We start from the raw sequence: 23,746 nt of genomic DNA on the forward strand, positions 1-23,746 counted from the left end.
TAGAAAGAAACATACAAGCACTGCTACAGTGCAAGTCTCCATAATACAATTGAAGAGCATTTGTACAAGATGAAGGAGATAGTTCCTGTACAAGGGCGTCACACCATCATGGCACGTAATAAAATACCTTACCTCAGGCTTCTGCTTGAAGAAGTCCTTAACGAACATGACATAACATTTTCCCAGAACTTGCTTCAAGTTTGAGCATTCACTGTAATCACTCTTGAAAACTTCCTGCAAGGGACAAGTTTGCACTTCAGGGTTTTGCCGTAATCAGAGACAGTTTTCTGCCATTGCATGCTGCGAATAGTGCAGCCCTGTAGACCATCTTCCCACTTGTTAACACGGAAGGTTTACACCAGTTTTCTTTTACTAATGCAGTAATCCAGGTTCAACTAATCAAACCTTTGATTAATACAATTAGGAAGTGTTGAATTCACCGATACACGTTCTTTGTATTTAGTTAAAAAGTAAAGGTACAAAGGTGAACAACATGTACCAATAGAAACTACGTTCACAGGACTGTGTAAATTACCTTTTCTAAGAATTTCCTCGTAGCTGCGTGAAACGTTTCCTCAGGTCGATAAAACCAACTTCCATACAGCCACTTGTGGAAAGAAAGTGATTAATTTTCAAATTATAATAGACCTAAACTTCGCTTTTCACAAGGATAAGGAACAAACCATCAGAGGTCCATGAAGGCCACTGTCTGCAACCACTGATTTTTAACTCTATGATTCCGCACACATACAAGATTAAAGGCAGGACGTGCTGTTTTTAATTTGCATGTTGGAATGGCTGTGTGCGGACAAACGGTAAGGTTGCCCAAGTTACTTAATGATCCTCTTTTCTCGCCTCCGCGGAACTTTTCAAGTCTGTTAGCTTTCTCTCCATGCACACTGCTTACTAAGGAAAATATCGTTGTGTCTCCTGCTTGTACAAGATGCGGTCATTAGAACACCCGAACCTTTGGCCCACTTTAACATTACTCTGGGGGAAACGCCCACCAAAGCAACGTTTTGAGGGGGAGCTTGATTCAACAAATCATATAATTTTTATTTATTCCATGAAAATGAAGATATACCAAAATGAACCACTCAACGCAATTTAAGATTCCAAAAAGTGACATAACCTTACGAAAATTACGTGATTTACCATTGGTGCTGTTAGTTTACTAGAAAAAACTGCGGCAGCGCTTTCTCACCTGTTCTCCATAACTATCTTTGTAAAGCTTTTCAACAGACACAATATGTGGCTGAAGGTCTTCTTCCCTGAAAAGTGAAAGGAAAACATTGAAATTACCCGTTCCTTCTGATTTACACAATTCTGTTGTATAAACTGCTGTAATGAAAGCATAACAGCTACCTTTTCTCCAAGAGAAATGAATGCCTAACGTTCGATAATACACATTACGCACATCGCACAAATTGTCCTAAGGCATGTACCACGTCCATGTACAATTTGCAAGCATGACGCGTAAACTGTCTTAATAATGCTCAAATCAGCAAGGTGGTAAACGATCAGGTTAGGGAATTTCGTTCTTTTTTTGCAGTTCATATCTAGCAGGTAATTCACCTTGGTTCAAGGAATACAAAGTCTCCAACACAAATTTTTATATCTTTGTAGGACATCTCCTGTTCACATGCTTCATCGCTTACTGGAACCTGTAGAAAGAGGCGATGTTTATTCAATACAAAGAAGACTTATGTGCCATCAGTTATCATTAGACATTTTATATCTTGTGATGATAGGATTGAACAAAGTTCAACGAAGTGAGCAGTCATACTAGTGACTGTACAAATCAGACGAACGAGACGCCGGAGTCATTTCTTTTTATCGTGGGTAGGATCAAAAACAGAATAGGAGGGCACCATATCCTATTGCCAACTTAATATAATCATTACAATTTCCTATAAGACAAACGTAGCTCTCTAGGAAAGGCTTGTAATTCCAATTTTCTGAAATAAAAAAGTTGGGAAAATAAGGGGGAATTATTATCCGATGCAATTAATTCCTCCTTTGAGGAAATTCTCTGTGAGGAGCAAATGAATGCTAATGTTAGGATGTAAAGGGTTAACACTTTTTCGCTCGTATTTTTTCACATTTGAGTGAGAGTATTTGAATAAAATACATTAACTTAATGAGAGACATAGAAGCCTAATTGCCAGGATTTGGAGCTATCTTCTACACAAAGTATGAAAAGGTACCAGCAAATTGTCGGGGAAACTTGACTTACTGTTGGTGCAACCTGGGATGGAGTAACACTCCATCTAGTTGGAGTAGCAACACTCCAAGTCGCTCTAGGCTATAAATACCCAAATGACTTGAAGGGCAGTATAGCGAGTTCGTCTTGATGACTGACAGAGAAACAACCCTCACGTCATTTTAAATAGTGCCAGTAATAAAATCTGGTTACGGTTATTTGAGTTCCTATCAATAGAATCGTTCCCTTTTGGTAAGTACACCTAACCCTAAGTATGTCCTACTTACTTGAGACTTTTGTTTCCCTTCTCCTTTTTCAAGCTCTCTTTGCTTTTCATCTTCTTTGCCTTCCGCATCAGCTTTTGATTTTCTCTCCTCGTCCAGATCTTGGAGTAGGTGCCTTTTAATAAAGACAAGGGCTGGGGAAACAAACCTCTCTCCATCTTTACACAGCCTATCTCTCTGAGTCACAAAAAACTGCTGTAGTTCTACTGCATCATCATACATCTAGAAAAAACAAAATCACGATTGATATAAGTTATCACAACATAACTATATATATATATATATATATATATATATATATATATATATATAATTTGCACAATGGAGAATGTGCTTCCGTTTTCAACGCTTTATTCAAGACCCGACGCGTTTCGGCATTTGCCTTCCTCAGGGGCCTTAACATGCAATTGTTACAGAGTCGTAATTGGTTAATTGTGTGACGTAGTACAGTGCATGTTGCTTAATTAAATGCTGAGTAAAATCTCTCGTAAACAATTAGTGTTTCTAATTGGTTAACAGTTTTAAAACCTTTATAACGTATGTTATAAACAATTTATGTACCTAAAATTTTATAAAGGTTTTCGCGTAAAAGCGATATATATATATTTATATACACACCCATTTTCAAAAACGTTGCAATTTGAATATAAATTATACATGAATATATAAACCTTTTGTTTTCTCATCAAAAAGAGAAAACAAAAGGTGTCTATATTTCATATATTTTTCAAATTGCAACGTTTTTGAAGATGGGTGTATACATATATATATTTATGAAGCAAAAATGTTTATTTCACACTGTCGCTGGAGGGCCATCTTGAGCAGGTGGTTATACAGTTTTATGCTGTGCAACAACCCACTCTAACAGACTAGTGAAGGCTGAGCGATTACAGTCAAAATATTTCAAACAAAAACTAAGTACGCTCCACTCAGTTTCTTCTACATTACCTTTATGTGATTGTTTTAAAAGCTGCCCCAGGTTCGTCTTTGATATGGTTAATGTAGGTCAATTCTGTAATTGGTGGATTCGATACTGTGTATTCAGCATGACTAGCATGACTGGAACTGTTTGATCACAGTTGCGTTTTGATGGGTAAGTGTCCAATAACAGGTGTGTGATAACACCATTCTGTGTGATTACACCATCTGATTACAATACTTCAGAACATTTGTGAAAACGTAATTCTACACACAAAAATAGGAGTTAAAATACAGCACCTCAGTATCTGAACGAAACACCTCCCTAGCCTTTTCCAAGATTGCAAAAACATCCTCTTGATATCTGTCCAATCTGTGGTACTGTCCCTAAGACAAAGTGAACATTTCAACATTAATAACCCTTGAACCCCTAAGAGTGACTAACACTTAATTTCTCCCTACAATATCACCACTGAATCACATAATAATGTCATGAGAATAAAGGAAATGATCACCAACTAAGGAAACTCTTGATTGTTAGACAAATTCTCCTGGTCAACACCTTAGTAAATGTACAGAGAACAGTAGGGAGAATATGAATACTGATGTTAGGGTGTAAAGGGTTAAGGTATGTTTGAACCAATGAAGATGTAGTCAGCAGTAATGGTAAAAAGTGATGTTAAAATATTTGGTACTGCTCCTGCTGAACAGCACACTAGTTAACCCACTAGTTAACTTGATAGATTTCTTCAACGTGAACACTAACTCAAGTGTAAAATAATATAGAGCACTTCCCCTGAAAATAAATAATTGTAATACCTTTCTGAGGGCTTCTCCAATGCTTGACAGGGATAAACGTCTCCTGCAATAGGATTGAGATAACATCAATTGCAACAATGAGACTAACTATTTTCTGTCATTTAATAGTTTTCTAGTTAATTCTACTAGCAATCCTGTGTCACACAAGTTTTACACAGGGTAACACCATATGCCCCCCCAAAAAAACTGAGTCTATGATGTAACATAGACTTGCTTGTATTTCCATATCAAGTTAGGCAAACAATGTACGTACACCAGTTAGAGCCAAAACAGTCAACTTACTTATCTCGTTGAAGTATAGAAAAGTCTGCCAGAGAATCGCTAAAACAGCGTCCTTCGTCATCCTGAAAGCAAATATAAAAATTTGTACAGAAACCATCAAAACTGCAAAAAATTCTTTATCAATAAAGAAACCTTTACAATGTTATTAACAGAACTTAAAATGTCTATAGGAGCATGCAAATATGGAATGGGGAGCTGAGTGGTACACAGAGATTAGAGAAGACAATCTTACCACATGAGTCATCACAGCTTGATGCAAAGCATTCAAAAGTTTGCGAACAACATCTTGCATGTTAGGTACTTTACTCTCATCCCCTAGACATACAAGTAGAGTAAATATTAGAAAGCAAAAAATGCCATTAATTTCTACAAAAAAAAAAGAATATTGTCTTTAGATTCACTGAACTTTAGAGTAAGAGTCTCATGTTACAGTATCTGCCATAAAATGAATGTCAAAATCAGTCATATCAAAATTAATTTCAGATTAAAAGCTATATAAACCTTTGCACAACACAAGGACTGGGGTTCTCATTCTAAGTGGGATTATTTTCTTTGTTCCAAGCTTGTGTGAAAAAAAGTAACCTTTTTTCATTTCTGTGTGACGTATTTTTGCCCTTTTTTGCATATTTGTAAATTTAAAAATCTTCCTCATTGTTCACATCCTCCATGAGAGAACCTTAACATTATGCATTAACTTTCATGAATTAGAAAATTACTAACAGTACATTTTTCCCACCAATGCTACACATTTTGTGAAAAACTACATTCTGATACACACTTACCAACTAATTCTACTTTCTTCCTCAACAATTCTCGGGCAAGGCTCAAAGCATCCTTGTGAGGGACAATTAAAGATTAGCTTGTGTCTCTCAAATTCTCATACAAAATGGTGAATTTTAATTCCTTCATAATCATGCACTTATATTCAGAAAATTTAACATTAATTATGTCATAGGGCCTCAAATTAGATTGTAAGGCATATTATTTGACACAAACTTGAGTAATAATTTCTAACAGTTTTTAACCCTCTAAATAAGTGGTGAGTACAGAAATATCCGTTGCACTTTTAAGGTATTGAACTTTTGTCAGCCTCAACTTTCTAGCATTCATAATTAAAACTGAAGCCAAAAGACAATTTAGATCAACATAGTTTTTGATGTCTTGACCAAAAAGAGATTAAAGCATTTTATTTTGAACTGAAAACTTGTGAAATCTTACAAGGGAAAATAAGGTTATGAGTGTAGTACAAAACTTATTTGAGTGGACTACCTACCTTGTAGACCTGAGAGTCAGGTTCATTGTAGCGACAAGCATTGTCAAACATCAGCTGAAAATCTGAGAGGAAATCATCCAGAGTATGATATTGATCCCCATAAAGTTTGGAGTTGATCTTAGCCATGTCTATTGGCTTTTTGATCAATGTGTAGTAGTCTGGATATTCCTGTCAAAATAAAAACCAAAGCAGACTGGAATGGAACTTCAAACTTTACCTCAGACTTATTTTTATACCAGTTATAGCCATGACTCTCACAGTATATATTAAAAAATCTTGGAAATATTAAAAGAAAACACAGTCATCAAGGGTACTCAGGTATACTTAGTCTACTACTCTCATCAGTACCATAACACGTAAATATCTCATCAGTTTGACCACTTCTAAGCTAATATCTATTCTTTGGTCTTGGAAAGAGGGTGGAATATTGATGGTTAGCTCATGTGGAAGTTATACTGTACAGGAATTTTTCAAAATTTAGTTTATTGCTCATATACCATAATATGTGGCATAAGAATTGTGTAGGTTTTAATTTTTGCAGTTTTTGTTAATTTTCCTTTATTCACAAAATCCATGACTTCAAGTGGTGTTATTGTGTCATTGTTTTTATGCAATAGGTATCCTATGTTAAAGACTGTCAACAATTTGGTTAAATTTTGCTTAACTTTAAACAATGGTATCACTCGAATAAGTCCTGTTTATTATCATAATGCATGAACAGAATTCACAAACATTAGTTCCCAGCACAAATTTCAGTCATCCTAAACTGCAACAATTTGTTTCTTTACATCACAGAATATTACTAATTTTTTAGATAAAACCAACAAAATGTTTATGTGGCCAAGTAATCTTCCGTAACTTTAACAGTTACTAGTCATAAGTTCTCGCAGATTCACTAGTTGCTATCATCAATTTTGAATATGCAACAAGAAATACCAAATAAAATGCACTTACTGTTCTTGATGGCAACTTTTGAAAGATGAGACAAAGTTGTCTTCCATGCCTGTCCTGTATACAGTAAAGCAAAAATATGAGCCTTTACCACATTGTGCAAAATATTCTGTCATGAATCTTCAACCCATGAAACGTCATAATCGCAAGAGTGAAAGCCAGCGAGTCCCCAAGCAAACATTTTCATTCCATTTTAGAATCAGGCCAATAATAATAATAATAATAATAATAATAATAATAATAATAATAATAATAATAATAATAATAGTGATAATAATGATAATAAAGCTGTCCTTTTCAAATTCAGCTTTCCCTAGAAAGTGCAGACACAGTTATGGATTGACACAGTCCCCTCTTTCTCTTTCAGAGTCCTTGGAGGTTCCAGTCACTGGTTGGAAATTAACATTAGCAACTATTGGAGGAAACTTTTTCAACATGCCTGCACATTACCACAGCCTTCCTGATCAGCTATACATTCCATGGTTTTATTGAAATAAATACTCAGCTTTGATGATGATCACTAAACACTTCTGGATGAGTTTTAAAAATGCTGATGACTTGAAGAACACTAATCCCTCTTGAGCTTTTTATCTTATGTAAAAAGCTTTAAAAAAGTAGAAATGAAAAGTTTTGTGCAGAAACAGTTAGAGGACTTGTAAAGATGTTATCATATAAAACACTTCATAAACACCATATCAACTACTTAAAAGTAACAACAAATTCTCATGAAAACTGATCAATGTACTCAATAAACTCTCCAAATTTTTAAGTTCTTACAGTGCAGTCTTTAACAGCATTAAACAATTCCCGACACAATTCCTTCAATTCATTGGTAGCAGAAGGCACCTGACTGTACTTTTTGGCTGCACCAGGTGAAGATCTGTACAAAAACCAAAAAAATATATATTTCAGTCAAAACAATCATTTTCTAATGTTGGTATTATAAAAGGAAATTTCTTATTTTGCCAATGGTAAACTATCCCTTCCACTGAGGTAACCATAACAGGTACTTGTGAACAACAAAAGAATAAAGTGTTCAAGATTCTAAAGAAACTGTGGAGCTGCATTAGTGGGGGTATAACAAGATAATTAAGTTTTGGTTTTATCAACTGATTTGATAATGTAACTTGGCCCCAGAGAAGAGTTTCTTAATATGAACATTTTGAGCATAAGCACATCCTCAGAGTGAATGGAAAAGGATTAACACTTGGAACGTCACCTTTAAAAACTATTTTGCAGTAGCCAATTTGCATTTATTTTATCAACTCAGCTAATAGAACCAAATTACATTGTAAAACAGTCTTTTACAAGTCATGACAGGAATACACCACAGATAATCCCCTGTATCTTGGAGGAAACAAAGGAGGATCAAGATCATAATTTACACATGAATTAGAAATAAACTTTTCCTCTTGTATAAATTGGACAAAACTTCATAAGACACAACACAGAATACACATGACTTTACACATCTTACATAAGAGTTAACAAGAGGAGGAAGTAATAGTCTATCTATATATCTAGAGGCCCAAAAGGTGGGGAAAAAAAGACAACAGGCAGGCTGGAAACCATAGAGCAAGGTGGAAACTGTAGAAGCTAAAAGGGAAGGGTTGAAATGTCCTACAAGGCAAAGGGAAATTTCACATCCACCACTTTAACTTAATAAAATAAAGGCTATCAATTAATAAGCTTCTCAGAAAAGATTGATTTCTTAACTTACGATATTCTCCCAGACTTGGTGGGTGTTGCCTGCTTAACTGGTGTTGCTTGAGATGTCCCAGCATGTGGTTCAACAGCTTGAGAAGGAGCTGTCATATAAAAAAGAAAGTCAAATGGGTATTTTAAAAGGCATGAAATAAGAAAAAGCTGAGGGTTACAACACAGTCATGTGAACATCAATCATTTTAGAGGATAGTGAAATGATTTGATTTTCATTAGGGGTAAACATTGGTACATGGCATTTAAAATTACAGAATTGCCCACAAATTGAGGATACTATCTTTAGCAACAAGAGTACAAATGCTACCACCAGGGTGAATTCCAACCAGGGTTCTTAGAGTCTTCACCTACATCTTTTAAAGGATAGTGTGGGTGCAATTGGAATAATCAGCATTGTTTGAAAAAGGTAAAATGTAATTTGTATCATACAAGGCTACAAATGAGAGTGAAAATACTTTGCACCCAAAATGTAGCACATTATATTGTGATGCTTGAAGACAATCATAGCATCAGTACATCTCATGGATACAGGAGCAGTTGTTAAAAAAACATCATCATCATCATCATAGAAGTGCTTTACTGAAAAAAAGTCTATATAACCAAACAATTTACCTTGCTGAAGGGGACCAAGTGATTTCTTCTTTTTTCTAAGCACTTTTTCTAAAGTGCAGGCATCCTTTCAAAGAAACAACATAAAAAAATCAAAATGTCAAAATCAAAATAACCATGTTAAACCTCACAGTCAACCCATCACAGACCAATAGTCCAGAAGTTGATTATCTTGTTTGTTTTCTTGTTTGTTTTTTTTTAAATTTGATAAGAACTTCAATGTTCCTTCTGGTCTCTGTCTGTTCAACAGGTCAGGGTTTCCATAAGAGTTTGAGAAAAAGAAATCTTGGATGTGCTGCTTGTCTGTTGAAATGCAGCCACATTTTCATCCACAGTTTTTAGAACAAACATGAGGATTTATAATTTAAGTGTGGAGGTTATGGAATCTGGGACTAGAGATTGTCATTCTGATCTCCAAGCCCTTTGATTTCCAGTACTGGTTCTACATGTTAAAAGATATGAGGGAATCTAGTAAAAGAAATAGTGGAAGCCTTCCTTGTCAATTTTCAATTTCACACCTTCTGGTCTTTTTGAGGTTAAACCTCTTGAGCTCTTGAGTAGTCCCAAAGAAATGTTTAAGCTGTTACAATATAATTTACAAAGTGATTAAAGAGCAATGTTTAGCTTATTATTCTACAATGAAAGAGTGACAAACAATAATGATACTGGTTAAACTTCATTAATTTTGCATCTCCTCTCCCTCATCTTAAAACTTTAAAAGATCATAAAATGTCTTATGAAAGACACATGTGTACCTGATACACTTGGGAATCCTCCTCATTGTAATAACGTGCATTGTCAAACATAACTTCAAAGTCAAGCATCAGTTCTTCTTCCCCAGAATACTAGAGTAACACAGTTGGCACAAAGAATATTAAGCAGCATCAACAATTTTTATGATGATTATATTGAGTCAATTCCAAGGTAAATAACCCATGTAAATCAGAAATCTAATTCATTTTTGTGTTAATGTCTACATGCACATATACACAAAGTTTTATAGTGACATTTCAAACTGACATTCACATACAAGAGAAGCAAGACATGCCATGTTTGACTGGAATGCTAATGGTGTTAAACCTCAAGTGAAAATGGATGCCCCAGAATCACAATAATTAACAAACATATCTTCAGTTGATAATGTCAAACCTATGGAATGCAATGACTTTACATTCTTGTTGAGAACTTATTCTATCACTAACATTCTTTCATTTATTTGTTGCAAAAAAAATCTAGGATGTTGTAAAGTCTGTATATCAAACTCATGTTCGAGGAAGATGAAAGACAAGCGCATGATGAAAAACTCCATACTTACTTTGCTGTCTCTGATGTTGTTCTCAATCTGGCTCAAGCACACTGGTTCAGATATGACTTGATAGTAGTCTGGATAATCCTGGTGATTCAAATTATTTTAGCTAATAGCAAAAGCCTGCATTGTGTGTTAGACATAAATTAAATGGAAATGGATGCCACAGAATCAAAATGCTTAAAAGATGTATTTTGATAATGTCAGACCTGTGCTGAAGGAAGTTCCACAAATATTGCTGAAAGGTATCTTCCATTCTCATCCTAAAGGGGAATCCAAAGAGAGACACACATCTTCACTAACTGGAAAGCAAGCTGGCAAGCAAGGCATTATCAATTAAATATTACACACTTAAATACTTCTGTCATTACTCGCACATTGACCACCATAACTAGCCAAAACCAAAAACCAAATTTGCAGAAATTATACACAATCTATTTTGAAAAAATCAAATTACTGGTACTTGTTCAAATGTTTCCCATGCCTGTGCCATCAGTCATTGGAACCTTCACTCTCTGACATCTGACACTAACCTGGTAATTCACCACAGCCTTGTATAGCTGACGCATTCTTTTTCTCAACAAAATAGGGTCAACCTCTTCAACACGTTTGGTTTTCTTGGGTTTTCTAATCTCTGTCTTTGGTTTCCTCTCAATCACTACTCCACCAGTAACCTCTTTCGCTGGTGTTGCTGTCACTGTCGCTGTTGTTGTTGTTGCTATTGTTGCTAACTCAGGTTCCAATTTCTTTGCCTTCTTCTTTTTCTGGACATAGCAAAAAAGTTTTGAGATAAATGTATTTACCATTTAAAGTTAAGCAAAAAGAGGTAAAACTAAAAAGAAAGAAAAAAGTATAACATTTACTGTGGAAGCATCTTCCACACTTGGTATGCTAGAGACTACTAAAGAACATTGTAATAAGGTTTTACCCTCTTTTCTTGACATCCTACCTAGAGTTGTAAAGTTGTTAATGACAAGAACCCTGTGATTTAATGCTTAAATACAAACTTCTTTAATATTTAACTTAAGATGGCCAGTGCAGGTTACCAATGACAGTAAATGTTTAATTGGGTGTGTCCCAATGATTTCATCAACTTGAGTTCACACAAACTCCATAACAAGTTTCTTTCCAACAATAACCCTGTCTGAGAGTAACTACCTTGACATGCATCAGAACAACATTTTCTGTTGCAGTTTCAGTGGAGCAAACAACTGACAGTCAAATTTAGCAGTGCTCCTACGCAAGGAGAATTCAGTTGATTAATGTATGCATCAAACAGTAAAAAAAACGATAAATCATCATAATATCATAACTCTGATGTAATTACCTTGTAATCTTCCAAACTGATTCCCTTCTCTTCCATAAATTTCAAAATCTCAACCTTCTTCTTTTTCATGTGTTCTTGCATCCTTTGAGCATCCTGTTACAAGAGTATTTGAATGGTTTCCAATTGAAAGCAATTTCACTCTTACTAACTAATTAGTAATGAACATAGCTCCTCAATTATAACTTGGTTTGGATTCAAACTTTTTGAGTGGAAATCCTTGAATGAAGAGGTCAGACTGATATGACAAAGTAACACATAAATACAACATTTTCTCCATTGAAAAGGGATGAATTCCTTTCAAGAAGTTCCCATTACGTTTCTTTACATAGGCATGTTATTTCAATCTATAAAGTATTTACCTTATAAAGCATTGAACTGGACTCATTGTATGTTTGTGCATTCTGAAAACACAAGTCCATGTCTTTTTCCAAGTCCTCCATGTTTTCATATTGACCAGTCTACAAGTGAATCAACCAAAAACAATTTATTTATAATGGCAAAACATACACTTTTAGAAAAATTACTAACATAGTCATCCATTATTTTCTACTTGAGAAAAAAATTAAGACCAAATTGTTTCCTTAGTACCTCACCTTTATTTGAGATCTGATCTTTGACAAAGCAATAGGCTGTGTGATTACTTCATAATAATCAGGGTAAGCTCTGTGGTAAATGAAAAAGTTACAAAATGAAATTGTTTCATCTTTTCACAACGTGACATGAATTTTAAAACCTGTTAATTAAAATAACAGTCATCAAAAAATAATCAAACAATAAGAAACACAAACCTTCTGGATGGCAGCCTTAGGAAAGGCTCTGAGAGAGTACGGCCAGTTGGGTCAGTGAAACGATAAACCTCAGAAAAAAGCATCATAAGAGGATTGTCTGAGTCTTGATCTCCACTACCATCTTCATCACCTGGCAAAAGAAAAAAATAGCACTTAAATAAATAATCCCAAACTACAAAGTCTGTACCTCTGACAAATTATAATGAATAGTGATCATCACCTCAAAATTAATTTTCAAACAACAATGAATCAGACATGGTTTGATGCTACACTGGTTTAAAGATTTAATGAATGTGACAGTGAAGTTACAATTCATAGACCCATTATTTGACACTCCTGTTTAATGCCTTCATTAGGGGTGATCTAATTGCTGCTACAAGAGGTCCTTTGATATGCTCACTGATTAGCTGCCCTTTCTTCAGACTAATTAGTGAGCATAATATACAAGGACTTCTTGTTACAGCGATTAGATCACCCTTAACGAAGGCACCAGACAGGGGCATTGAAATGTTTGGTCTATGAATTGTAACTTCTTGGTTATATTCATTAAATCTTTAAGCCAGAGAAGAATCAAATCATGTCTGATTGTCCACCCGCTTGCCTTGTGAATTATTATGTAACAATGAATCATGTATAATCTTTGCATTTCCAGAGTGTGGGCCATAAGTTTGTCAAAATTGAAGTTGAGGACAGCTTAGGTGGGATTTCTTCCACACAAAATGAATGTTAACTAACCATGTAAACTGTCTTCTGTATGGTGTTCTTCTTCCTCAGGCACTTCAGCCCTTTCTTCCAAACCATCTTCTGTCTCCTCAAGGAATGCTACTACTGAAGTGTTTATTTTACCAGTGCTCCTCCGTGCTCTAATTATTGCACAATGATCAATAAGTATTCAATAATATATATTTCAATCAACTCACACTAAGTCATGACAACAGAGATTTTAGGAAACCATGGATCTTCTATGCATACAATGAATCTTTTGGCTTGAATTTGTAGGAAACTCTTTGTTTTTCCACAACCCCCTCCCTGCCCCCATTCTGCTCCTTTGAGCCAGTACTGCCCTGCTTCTCATTCACACTCTTGTTACAAAAAAAAATTGCAAAGAGGCTTCTGTTTCTCTCCCCTAGGTAATTCACTGGCTCTCTCCAGTTTAACAAAAGCACTTCGATTTATATTCTGTTATCTACATCAGAGGGATTTAGCTTGTACTGTTTAACTTCATTAAGCAGAGTCAAAATTCATTGTCTCCAAAAGCTCAGAACAGCAAAATAAGGAAGATAGATCAATCCAGTTCATTCAAATTAAAATAACATTATTGAAATTTTTGTCTACAAGATGACAGGGAACAATGATTGACATAAAACTAATTCTGATTAATAAGTAACTAATTAAGATTACTTTAATCTTTTGCTTGACTTGGCGCCCATCAGTGTGTGATCAATTTCTGCCTTCTTTGTCTGTATTGCTTTCTTAATTGCAGTGGCATCCTGCATCAAAACAGATTTGCTTTTTAAGCTCTGAACATGACAACACATTCACCAAAGAAATGACTCATATTGCAAGCTTTCCCAAAGCAGAAATGAGGAAAGAAATCGTGTTGTTTAATAAATTGTGACTTTCTTTCTCTGACTTATAACCGCAATACATCTGTGAAGGAAATTTTTTATAATAGTCTTTTTTTTAGTTGATGAGCCTGCACTTGTCTTATATTTATCATTATGTCCCAATTAGGACCAAAATCACTGATGTTTTGCATCTGATAATTATGCCTTTGATGAGTACTTTTCCTAGTTTGATATGTGGCTTATAAAATAACTAACTAAAGGTAGGCAAACCTTATATACTTGAGAGCCTGGCTCATTGAAGGCATGGGCATTCTTGACCATCAACAACAGATCTTTCTCAGCATCCTCAAGGTTCACATATTGGTTATTCTGGTGGAACAACAAGGGGTCAATAATTAAGTTCAAAACTTTAAGTCCTTAAACCTTTGACTGCTGGAAGTGATTAACAAGTAAATTCTCCATTTAATCTCTACATATCATCCAGCACACAAATAATGCCAATACTCAAACTTATCTGGTAGAAGTTGTTATCTTTATCTAACATCAAATTCTCATACATGTAACTAATTAACAAGGAAATGTGAAGCAACCAAAGGGAGAAATAGCAATCAGATCTTGAGAGTTCAAGGGTTAATCAAAAGAGTGAGTGTGCTTATGCAAGGAAAACTTACAGGAACAAATAAAACAAAAGGCTCCCAAAAATGGCAGCCATGACTCCAATGTTAACAAGTTGAACATTGATACAGTTTTGAAAGAAAACAGAATAACTACAACTTGATAGATGTGTTTCAGTTTGATTTCACAATTTTAGCATGATTCATCTAATACTTTCTAGTCGCATCAAATGAAATTTATTGGATTTCAAACCTATTTTTTTTTCATCTATTACCATTCCCACACAGCGCCAAGAGAGTCTCACTTTAAGCAAAATCTTTGAGCCACCAGCAGCATTTTCTGGCTTTTAGGCTTGCCCAACCTGATGAACAACACTCATGCCACAGCCTGCAGCCTAAGATATCCTTTTTCATGTGTTCTTTTCATAACATATCAAGCACATATTCCTTCAATCACTGAACATATTTTAATCCAAACTAACAAATTTTGAGGGGAACATGAGGAAAAATGAAAACACCAAACAAGTCATATTACATCAGTATGTTCATATTCATGTATTCTTCATACAGTTCTCTACACAATTCCTAAGGTGCTGAAAACTGAACAATCAAGAACTTGTTAAACTGTTGGGAGAGTTAAGATGTATATATTACTCTTAGGGTGCAAAGGGAATTAAAGATACTTACTCTCAGTTTAGTGCAAATTGTTTTCAAGTCTATGGGTTCTTTGATGATCTCATAGTATTCTGGATAAAGCTGTTGGGAAGAATTGGGATTATTAGAGATACTTCTATCCTGATATGAATAACTCACTTGGTGAAATACAAGTAACAATCACTAAAATTAATAAACTAAAATTGGAAAAAGGCAGAGGGCAACACCATACTTACAACACACTAATAAAAGTTACCACTAATCAATAGTCAGATTTCACCGGAGCAAGCTACTTATATTTTTAGTATAGTACTACCGGTACATGTGTATTTAAATAAATTATACAAGGGTACACATTAGACTTATAGCACTATCATAAAATTATAGCTTAGGGCAACATTACTAGCTTCTTTGCACCCAAATTGAACTTTTCAAAACTCTACTTAGCTTCTTCATAATTATGAATATCTGCTAAGTTGAAAGCTCTGGTTTCAGATGTGGGCAAAATTCTAAATTATTCAAACAATGAACAAATAGGTTCCATTTTTCACTGTGCCTGTTTATAAATAGATCACAGATGACGTCAAAATATGATAAGAACCAAAAAGTGTCACAGATGTTCTTGCAACTTTTTGATGTCTTTGGTGATCTCTGATACAACAACAAAATGGAATCTACTTGTTTCATGTAACAAAGAAACAAAATGTTGTCAGTGGGGGGATGTCATCTATGCATCTGTAACAGATCATAATTATGAACCAATCAAATTGCATGTATGATTCAGCCCAACAAGTAAAAATAATTCATCCACTTCTTTTTCAAGTATACCATGGAAAGATAAATGAAGTATAATGAAGCAACACAACAACCAATTAGAGCTTATAAATAAATGCATTCATGAAACCATTTTTAAGTGAAACCTTTCCTGAACTGTAAACATTAAGGAATCTTGTAGGACATGACATTAGAGTTGTTTACAAATGGTTTTCAAATGATTCACATTACCCAATTTTTTTAAACATTATCATAAACTTTTTTGCAAAACTTAGACATCTTCCCATAATGCACATACAAATTATATGTGACCATGAAAGGCAAAATGGACACTAACGGAAAACTGTTCGAACGGCAAAAACATACAGATGACGAATGGTTAATGAATGGTCCTTGAAGCATGAAAACGGTTTGCCTAACTGTTCAAACAGATAAATAAATTATTTGAACAGTTTGGTCAGCCCTTTGAACAGATGAGTAAAAATTTCGAATGGACAGGTAATGGGTGAATAAATTATTTGAATGGTTTGATTAGCCATTCGAACAGTTTGCTTAGCCATTCGAACAGTTTGCTTAGCCATTCGAACGGATGAGTAAAAATTTCGAACAGACAGGCAAGCCAAACAGAAGAAAAAACTGTTCAAACAGATGTTGAAACCATTCGAACGGACGTCAGAACCGTTCAAATGGATGTCGCAATACTTTGAACTGATGCTAATGTATTTCGAACAGATATGCAAATCGTTCAAACGGTTTGTCAAATGCTTTGAACGGATTTTTTTAGGCGTTCGAACGGATGACGAACAGATAAAAAACAGTTTACCCGTTCAAACGGATAACCCTTAGTGTCCGTTTTGCCTTTTACGGTCTCATATCATGCATGTTTACTCAGAAAACATAGAGCTCTTATGTGCTTACTTTAGAGTTGTTATGCTCATGATGTTTTCCTTTAAAATGCTACTTACAGATTCAGGTGGTATCTTCTTGAAAAGCTGGCAAATAACTCTTCCATGGTTATCTTTCATTTCCAACACTGCACTTACAAGTTCCCCACAGTAAGTGAGAACATTGGAGGCAGAATCTGCTTCGTCATCATCTCGTGTGGATGATGATTCATTATCATCCTCATCTGAAAAAGTCCAAATTGAAAAATAACCCAGTATGATAATTAATCTAACAACACTGAATTGAAGAAGAGGTACCTACAGAGAGCAAACGGCCATGATTGAAAAACTGAAAAATGTCAGAATCCCTTTTATGAGTGGTCCAAGACCATTACAAAAATGCTATATGAAAGAAGAGAAAATGAAGACCTTACGGCTAACAAAAAGGTTTGCAGAAAAAGTTCTTTAAACATTTTAAAACAAAAAGCTTGGTTCTTTAACTTCTCAAAGTTCTCTTTTACTTGTTTCACAAAGATGGATAACCTCATTGCCATCTCCTCCACACACAAAAAAGCAGCTCCTAATGCTGGAGTTAAACAGATCTGACTCTAACCCTGTCCCGCCTGCTGACCTGCTGGGAGACCAGACTGTCTTTTTCCAAATGCATTTCCATCCTTATAAAACAACTGCTTGCCCTTGTCTGTCTTGTCCTCATCCTCACTTTCCTCATCACCATCATCATCCCCTTCATCATCATTGCCATCTCCTTCCTAACAAAAATAGCAAATAGCTCACTTAATAACAGATCTACATGAAGTGTTGCAACCTTTTCTGCATTTATGGAATTGATAAAAAACTTTGAAAGAAGTAAGTTGGCACTTACACCCCGGCACTCGTAATTATGGACTTTTTTCATTTTTATTGTTCAATTACAGGTGCGCACTTAATGGTCTTATCAATAAAGGACAAAATTACTGAGCGCTGATTGGTTGAGAGAGAGGGCAATAATTTTGATTACCTGTTAATGATTGGCTGATCCGTTGCATAGCAACTGTTCGTTATCTTGAAATTTGTTAAAAATAGACTGCGCGCTTGATTTTCCTTCGTATAAATTTTGCCCTTTATTGATAAACAAGTAATCCCATGAGACCTCGTACTATTAAGGATTAATTGCACTTGAGTTTTCAAAATTTTGGAAAATTTTGAAAACTCAAGTGCAATTGATGCTTAATAGTACTTGGCCTCATGTGATTACCTATACAAATCAAGTGATTTAAATTTTAATGATGTAATGTATTTTGCCGCATGTATAGAAAAGTGGATTTGGGATTTTTTAGTCAAACTGGTCTTGTATTGTTCCCTCTACATTTAAAGGGGTTTTCTAATTGATTTTACAGATTTTGAGGGTTGTCGGGAAAACCATCTGAACATGAAGTATCCTTTGCAAAAACATTCGCTTTTCTGAGAGCCTTCTTTGATATATTATCCTTTGTCAACATTGAAGAAGGTTTAATTTTCTAACATAAAACCATTGAAGTGCTGAATATTTGCAAAAAAATAAGATATTCTTTACATAGGCTACATTTAGTTATTCAAAACAAAGTGAAAACCAGTGGACAGCAATGTTTGCAATTCAGTTATACCACACACACATTCACACACACAAAAAAGAAAGAAAATGTAAGCAGGCATAAAAGCTGGCTCACAATTTCATATATTCTGTGGGTTGGTTATAATTGTGGCCTCACAATTTCCTTGAGGAAAGTTATGTGATCAAGGGTGTGAGAAAGTATAAATGTGTATTATTACAGCAACTAAAAGTCTACACAGTCATGCATAATATTCCTGGCAAGAATCATCTCTTGAAGTTCCAACTAAAACTCACATACCATATCATCATCAAACATTCCTTCCCCTAGAACAATGAAACACAAGATTACTGTTTGTGAGATATATTCCATGACCCTTGCAGAATATTACATACAGTATTTAAAAATTGTTGAATTTGTACAGAGTATGATATAATAGATGCCGGGTTAATGACAGAAAAGTGGAAGACTGGTAACTGTAAATAATAATATTAGAGAGCTTTACAAAATATCCTTCTTTCCATACAACACAATAGTGTAAGTGCATTGTTGACGAGACTCAGTAAGCAGCTTAAGTAAAGAAACAAATTCAATGTCTGCATTTATTAAAACTGATCCATGTTAAAAACAAGTGTAAGACCAGGTGTGAATGGAATATTTGATATCTTTTTGGTGGTTCTCCTTGCCACACTTAGTCCAAAACATATCTATAGTAAACAAATGTTCTTTTAGAGGAGTTCTGTGTTTACATTCTGCTATAGGACACTACCTTTATCCAATTGAGTACAAAGTCTTGTCTTTGCCTCATCAAAAGCCTCTCTGAGTTTAATAGCATCCTGGTGTTCCTGAACATCAGACTTGTAAAACTTGATGGCATTATCAAATAACAGTTGAATATCAGCACTAAAAGCATCAACATCCTCATATTCATCTGTTTTCAGACGTTGCTAATAAAGAGAAAACAAATCCCTTAAACAGACTCCAACGTTGCCCTCTCCCAAGGTTTCTTGAAAGAGTTCACATCAAGCACTCAGAGGAGACCTAGAAGTTATCTTTAGAAACCTAAATCATACATGCATCCTTGTATAATCAATACACAGGAAAACAGAAAAAAGCAAATTAAATCTAAATAAAATTTTGTTGTTATTGTAACAACTTCCTTGACCATACAAGTTTTGGTCTCAGCTTAATCTGAAACTGACTTTCATAAGTTACATTTACTTTCATCTTTTAAAACAATGGAATGAAGGCTATGATTGAACCTGCTTTTATTACATGTAAGTATTAAGGTGTAGGTTGGAATAATTCTTTACCTGTATTTTCAACAAATCAATAGGAGTTGAAATAACTTCAAAGTACTCAGGAATGTTCCTAAAAAGCAAAACCAGTCACAGTAACAAATATTAATGATAATAACATCATATACAATGTAGCAAGCTGTACCTGTGTTTTACAGTGTTTCTCTGATAACTTATAACAATCACTATAAAAATCACTTCATGTAACTTCATCATAATAGCACTCTTGAGATAATTCATCAGTACCAGAATACTATCTTTCATCAGAATTATTACTTCTTTATGAATCACTGCACAAAATGTACAATGTGAGGGGAAAAAAAACCAACAAACCTCCTCTTTGGCGATCGAATGAAGGATTCACAAAGAATTCTTCCACTGTCATCTCTAAAATTCCTGATGATTTCATATAATTCTGCACAAATGTCAGCCTGTACACAAACAAACAACTTTTAGAAACCCTTCATGTTATATAGTGATTCATCTTTCTGGATCATAAAACTACCTCTACTACTCAAACTCAACCCTTGTCTACCCCTTTCCACAAATTGTCACACAGGGAAAGAGAGAGTCTTGCCCATTCCACAGACCAAAAATGACACACAAGCACAAGTAAATAATTATATCATGGAAATACTGGAAAAATCCTTCATGCAGCTTTCAACAGTATCTCACAGTTACATTCTGTTTTAATATTTCAGACCTTGTGAAAAGAATGATTGTCTAGCTTTGATCTATGGCAGATCCACGAGGCTTGACTACCCAAATGACTTATTTATGAGTACATTCTACAAGCGTCAAGCATGTACACTCTCCTTAATTTTGAGAGTTAGAACAAATCAGAATGGGTCAAGAATATTCCATGTGAATGGAAGATGACTAGGAAAGAAGCTTGCCTATTGCTAACATCTCTGGCTTTGTCACCTGGATTCTCAGGCCAGCTTTTCTGTACCTAAATAAAGACTTTAGTATTTAAGAAAAGATGTGCACCTCAGCAGAAAGAACCCAATCTTTAAGTTTTCAACTGCCACACTAATAATTATATTAAAAATTGAAAACAATTTCATCCAGCATTAGGAATGGAAATGACTGTCATCATCAGACACTATGCAACCAAATTTTGACTTTATCCAGACAATTTCACACAAATTATGATCAGATATAACATTCACACATTTTTGAAGTGATGTCCAACATTTCATAACAACATTTTGACTTCTACCACTGGAGTAACTGTCCATTAATAAAAGTTGTCTAAAATGTTGAGCTATAATTAAAAGCTAGCCCATAAGGCAAAAGTTTTTTTTCTTTCCTATTCTTCTGTCAAACATTTATGCACTTCTGATCCCTCAGCAGTTAAAAAGCACACTATAAATCAATAAGTTATTATTATTTAATACACCACTATGAATTGCTCACCAAAGTCCCCCTGAAAAGCATTGCATATGTCACTGTTTCCTACACCCTTAAAAGTCTAGCACACAATAACCTAATTGCAATGGCAATGTTCAAACAAGAAAAACAGAAACAATAACAACTCATGTTTCCAAGACTAAACTCCTGTTATTCTTCCAGCATTAAAATCAACATTTTTTTTTATCTTTGCTATACCCTATTTACATTTTTGTCACAAGCTAACAACACATTTCTGCAGGTTTTATAATGTGATAGAGCCAGTTTGGATGTTAGAAAAATATTCAAAATGCCTGTAAATCAGTTGCTTCGTGGATCGTTATTCACAAACTTTTCTCTTCTTCTCCTAACATGGGTTTATTAGGTTAAAAGTCCCGGGAAATGTATTGTTCTCGCCCAGGTTCCACTCGGTTCTTTGGAAAACAGAGCAGAAATCAGGACTTAACTAATTTCTCTCGTCACTCTATAATTTCTGTCACGGTGTTTGAAATCAGGCTCTGTTCGTTCAATTTCAAATGCGCTGTCTTAAGAAAAGAAGTTAATGAAAAGTAATGACATGATATGGTTTTCTCAAAACAGACTTTAAAACGGCCCGATTTTGGCGACGAGGACCCCTAGAACCTGACAAACTTTCTTCTTAAATCTAATTCAAGTACGGGAATAAGAAAGAGGAACGCTTACTGGGTCATTTGGCGATGTGGATCGCTTTCGACGTTTCTTTTCGCGCCCTTCTGATCCCTCGGACACACTATCTTGACTCTTCAGGCCTGACCCTGACGCACGACCACCGGTACCGACGCGTTTACGTTTCGTCATACTGTAGAAGCTCTGCTCAGGATCCTTCCTTCCAATCGCGCACAGTCGCTTCTACAATTTTTCTCTCTTCTCCCTCTACGCCTCGCTTTTCTTTTGCTTTCAAGACACGTTGCGGTCTCGAGAAGAGGAGCTTGACATAATAACTCGAGTCCGCAACGTATCAGCAGATTTGCACAAGAAGATTAACTACTTCATGTGGGGTACTGGAGGTTTAGCTTTTACTCACAATGGCAATCGAAAGACGAAGCTTCTGCTTAACACTACAGACAAGCGGTTAACGACCCTCATTGACTGTAGACAGTCAAAACACTCAACTAACTGTAGATATAAAGAACGCTGAAGGAGGTTATCCTTCACTATACACGAGTGCGTTATCATTACAGCTATGGTTGACAGCTTTTCGAAGCTTTTAAAGCTCACGCTAATCTAAGAGAAAACTAGACCCTGCGAGCAGGGTAACTGGGATACCTGGATGGTACTGGATCCTTGGAATCAAGTGTAGTGATACTACGGGTGTCAGACTATTATACTGAAATAGTGCGCTCAAGTCTGGCCAAGGGCATACACCTATTTCAAAACATAAGCATGCTATGCATGCAAGAGTTACTTTTTTGTAGGGTGGTTGGATTACTTGAAACATTGTGAGTGATGTCTACATTCTTACAAAAGGAGAGAAGAATATTAATTTGGGAAAGAACGAAAATGTCGAATTACCTCACTCATAGGTATTTTGTGGTAGATTATGTGTGTTTTGCGAATAAATTATAACGGTTACCAAAAATAAACTGATATGTGCCACGGATACCTGTTACTACAAAATGCAGACAGCAGACTGCAGACCGGATACAAAATATAGACTGCAGACTGCATACAAAATGCAGACTAAGAATCTGAAGAGTTTTTACGTCTGGTATATAATAACATGTCATCTTACAGCTTACCGAGCGTCACGCAATCGCTTTTCTGCGATCCGCCTTCACGATTATTTGCACTATTGTGGAATATTCCTGGCCAATTTCTCGATGAAAATCGATCGCAATATTATTTCAAGCCTTCAATATAGTCTTCTTACTTTGTGCGCGAGTTGGTTGGTGTGAGTCTGTACAGATTTTACCAACGTAATTAAAGTAGATGACGTGAATACCAGTGATGATAAAGCAAGCTTAAAACGGCAGAAATGGCCAGAAAATACAACGGATACACAGGGTATGAATAAGTTTTATTGATTTTACGAGAAAAATGTTCATATTTCGAAATACGTATCTTTGTAAATCGACCATACTTCGTTCCCTATACTATTCCTTATAACGTGCGGTTCCTCTCGTAACTTAACACCGAGTCACACAGCGCGTTCATCTTTTTCTCGAGACGTGAGCTTGGGCTGCCTGTGACGAGACAATTGCGTAAACAATATTTAACATAATAACATTATACACAAAAAACGAAAAATGAGCTCATCCAAGACATTATAATCTCTTGGCTCATCACAGCTTGAAGTTTAAATAATGATTTCAGAAATATAGAGGTGCCTCAAAAAGATATTTCATATGAAAGATGGCTTTAGTCTTGTCACGGGCGTGGGACAAAGAAAAAATTCTGCGTTCCCATGAGGAATCCAACCTCAGACCTTCGGATTTGCGCTTGGATGCTCGACCAT

At 35.3% G+C, this 23,746-nt stretch overlaps 1 protein-coding gene across 2 annotated transcripts in view; it reads right to left on the minus strand.

The window, feature by feature from the left end:
- The window catches only part of LOC113671049 (protein polybromo-1), a 32,368-nt gene extending 10,113 nt beyond the window's left edge, over window positions 1-22,255 (minus strand). Inside the window, exons 1-34 of one of the 2 annotated variants that reach the window (XM_027187256.2) lie at window positions 21,955-22,255; window positions 20,194-20,291; window positions 19,876-19,933; window positions 19,332-19,509; window positions 18,863-18,888; window positions 17,605-17,743; window positions 17,055-17,218; window positions 15,349-15,417; window positions 14,318-14,416; window positions 13,881-13,969; window positions 13,215-13,342; window positions 12,480-12,609; window positions 12,285-12,354; window positions 12,051-12,149; window positions 11,692-11,784; window positions 10,898-11,128; window positions 10,574-10,627; window positions 10,374-10,451; window positions 9,814-9,903; window positions 9,062-9,125; window positions 8,451-8,538; window positions 7,508-7,610; window positions 6,734-6,787; window positions 5,780-5,947; window positions 5,289-5,340; window positions 4,739-4,821; window positions 4,507-4,568; window positions 4,225-4,267; window positions 3,706-3,792; window positions 2,491-2,709; window positions 1,576-1,664; window positions 1,205-1,271; window positions 536-607; window positions 133-234 (exon numbers count right to left, since the gene is read on the minus strand). In XM_027187256.2, coding sequence (XP_027043057.2) covers window positions 133-234; window positions 536-607; window positions 1,205-1,271; window positions 1,576-1,664; window positions 2,491-2,709; window positions 3,706-3,792; window positions 4,225-4,267; window positions 4,507-4,568; window positions 4,739-4,821; window positions 5,289-5,340; window positions 5,780-5,947; window positions 6,734-6,787; window positions 7,508-7,610; window positions 8,451-8,538; window positions 9,062-9,125; window positions 9,814-9,903; window positions 10,374-10,451; window positions 10,574-10,627; window positions 10,898-11,128; window positions 11,692-11,784; window positions 12,051-12,149; window positions 12,285-12,354; window positions 12,480-12,609; window positions 13,215-13,342; window positions 13,881-13,969; window positions 14,318-14,416; window positions 15,349-15,417; window positions 17,055-17,218; window positions 17,605-17,743; window positions 18,863-18,888; window positions 19,332-19,509; window positions 19,876-19,933; window positions 20,194-20,291; window positions 21,955-22,089 — 3,381 coding nt within the window. In that variant the 5' untranslated portion in view covers window positions 22,090-22,255. Of the gene's footprint in view, window positions 1-132; window positions 235-535; window positions 608-1,204; window positions 1,272-1,575; window positions 1,665-2,490; window positions 2,710-3,705; window positions 3,793-4,224; window positions 4,268-4,506; window positions 4,569-4,738; window positions 4,822-5,288; window positions 5,341-5,779; window positions 5,948-6,733; window positions 6,788-7,507; window positions 7,611-8,450; window positions 8,539-9,061; window positions 9,126-9,813; window positions 9,904-10,373; window positions 10,452-10,573; window positions 10,628-10,897; window positions 11,129-11,691; window positions 11,785-12,050; window positions 12,150-12,284; window positions 12,355-12,479; window positions 12,610-13,214; window positions 13,343-13,880; window positions 13,970-14,317; window positions 14,417-14,936; window positions 15,078-15,348; window positions 15,418-17,054; window positions 17,219-17,604; window positions 17,744-18,862; window positions 18,889-19,331; window positions 19,510-19,875; window positions 19,934-20,193; window positions 20,292-21,954 lie in introns of those variants that run through there. The other variant, XM_089207565.1, reaches the window with a different exon arrangement.
- Between the last annotated feature and the right edge of the window lie 1,491 nt (window positions 22,256-23,746).

Source organism: Pocillopora damicornis, chromosome 5, assembly GCF_964200805.1.
Source record: "Pocillopora damicornis chromosome 5, jaPocDami1.2, whole genome shotgun sequence".
Classification (NCBI taxonomy): domain Eukaryota; kingdom Metazoa; phylum Cnidaria; class Anthozoa; order Scleractinia; family Pocilloporidae; genus Pocillopora; species Pocillopora damicornis.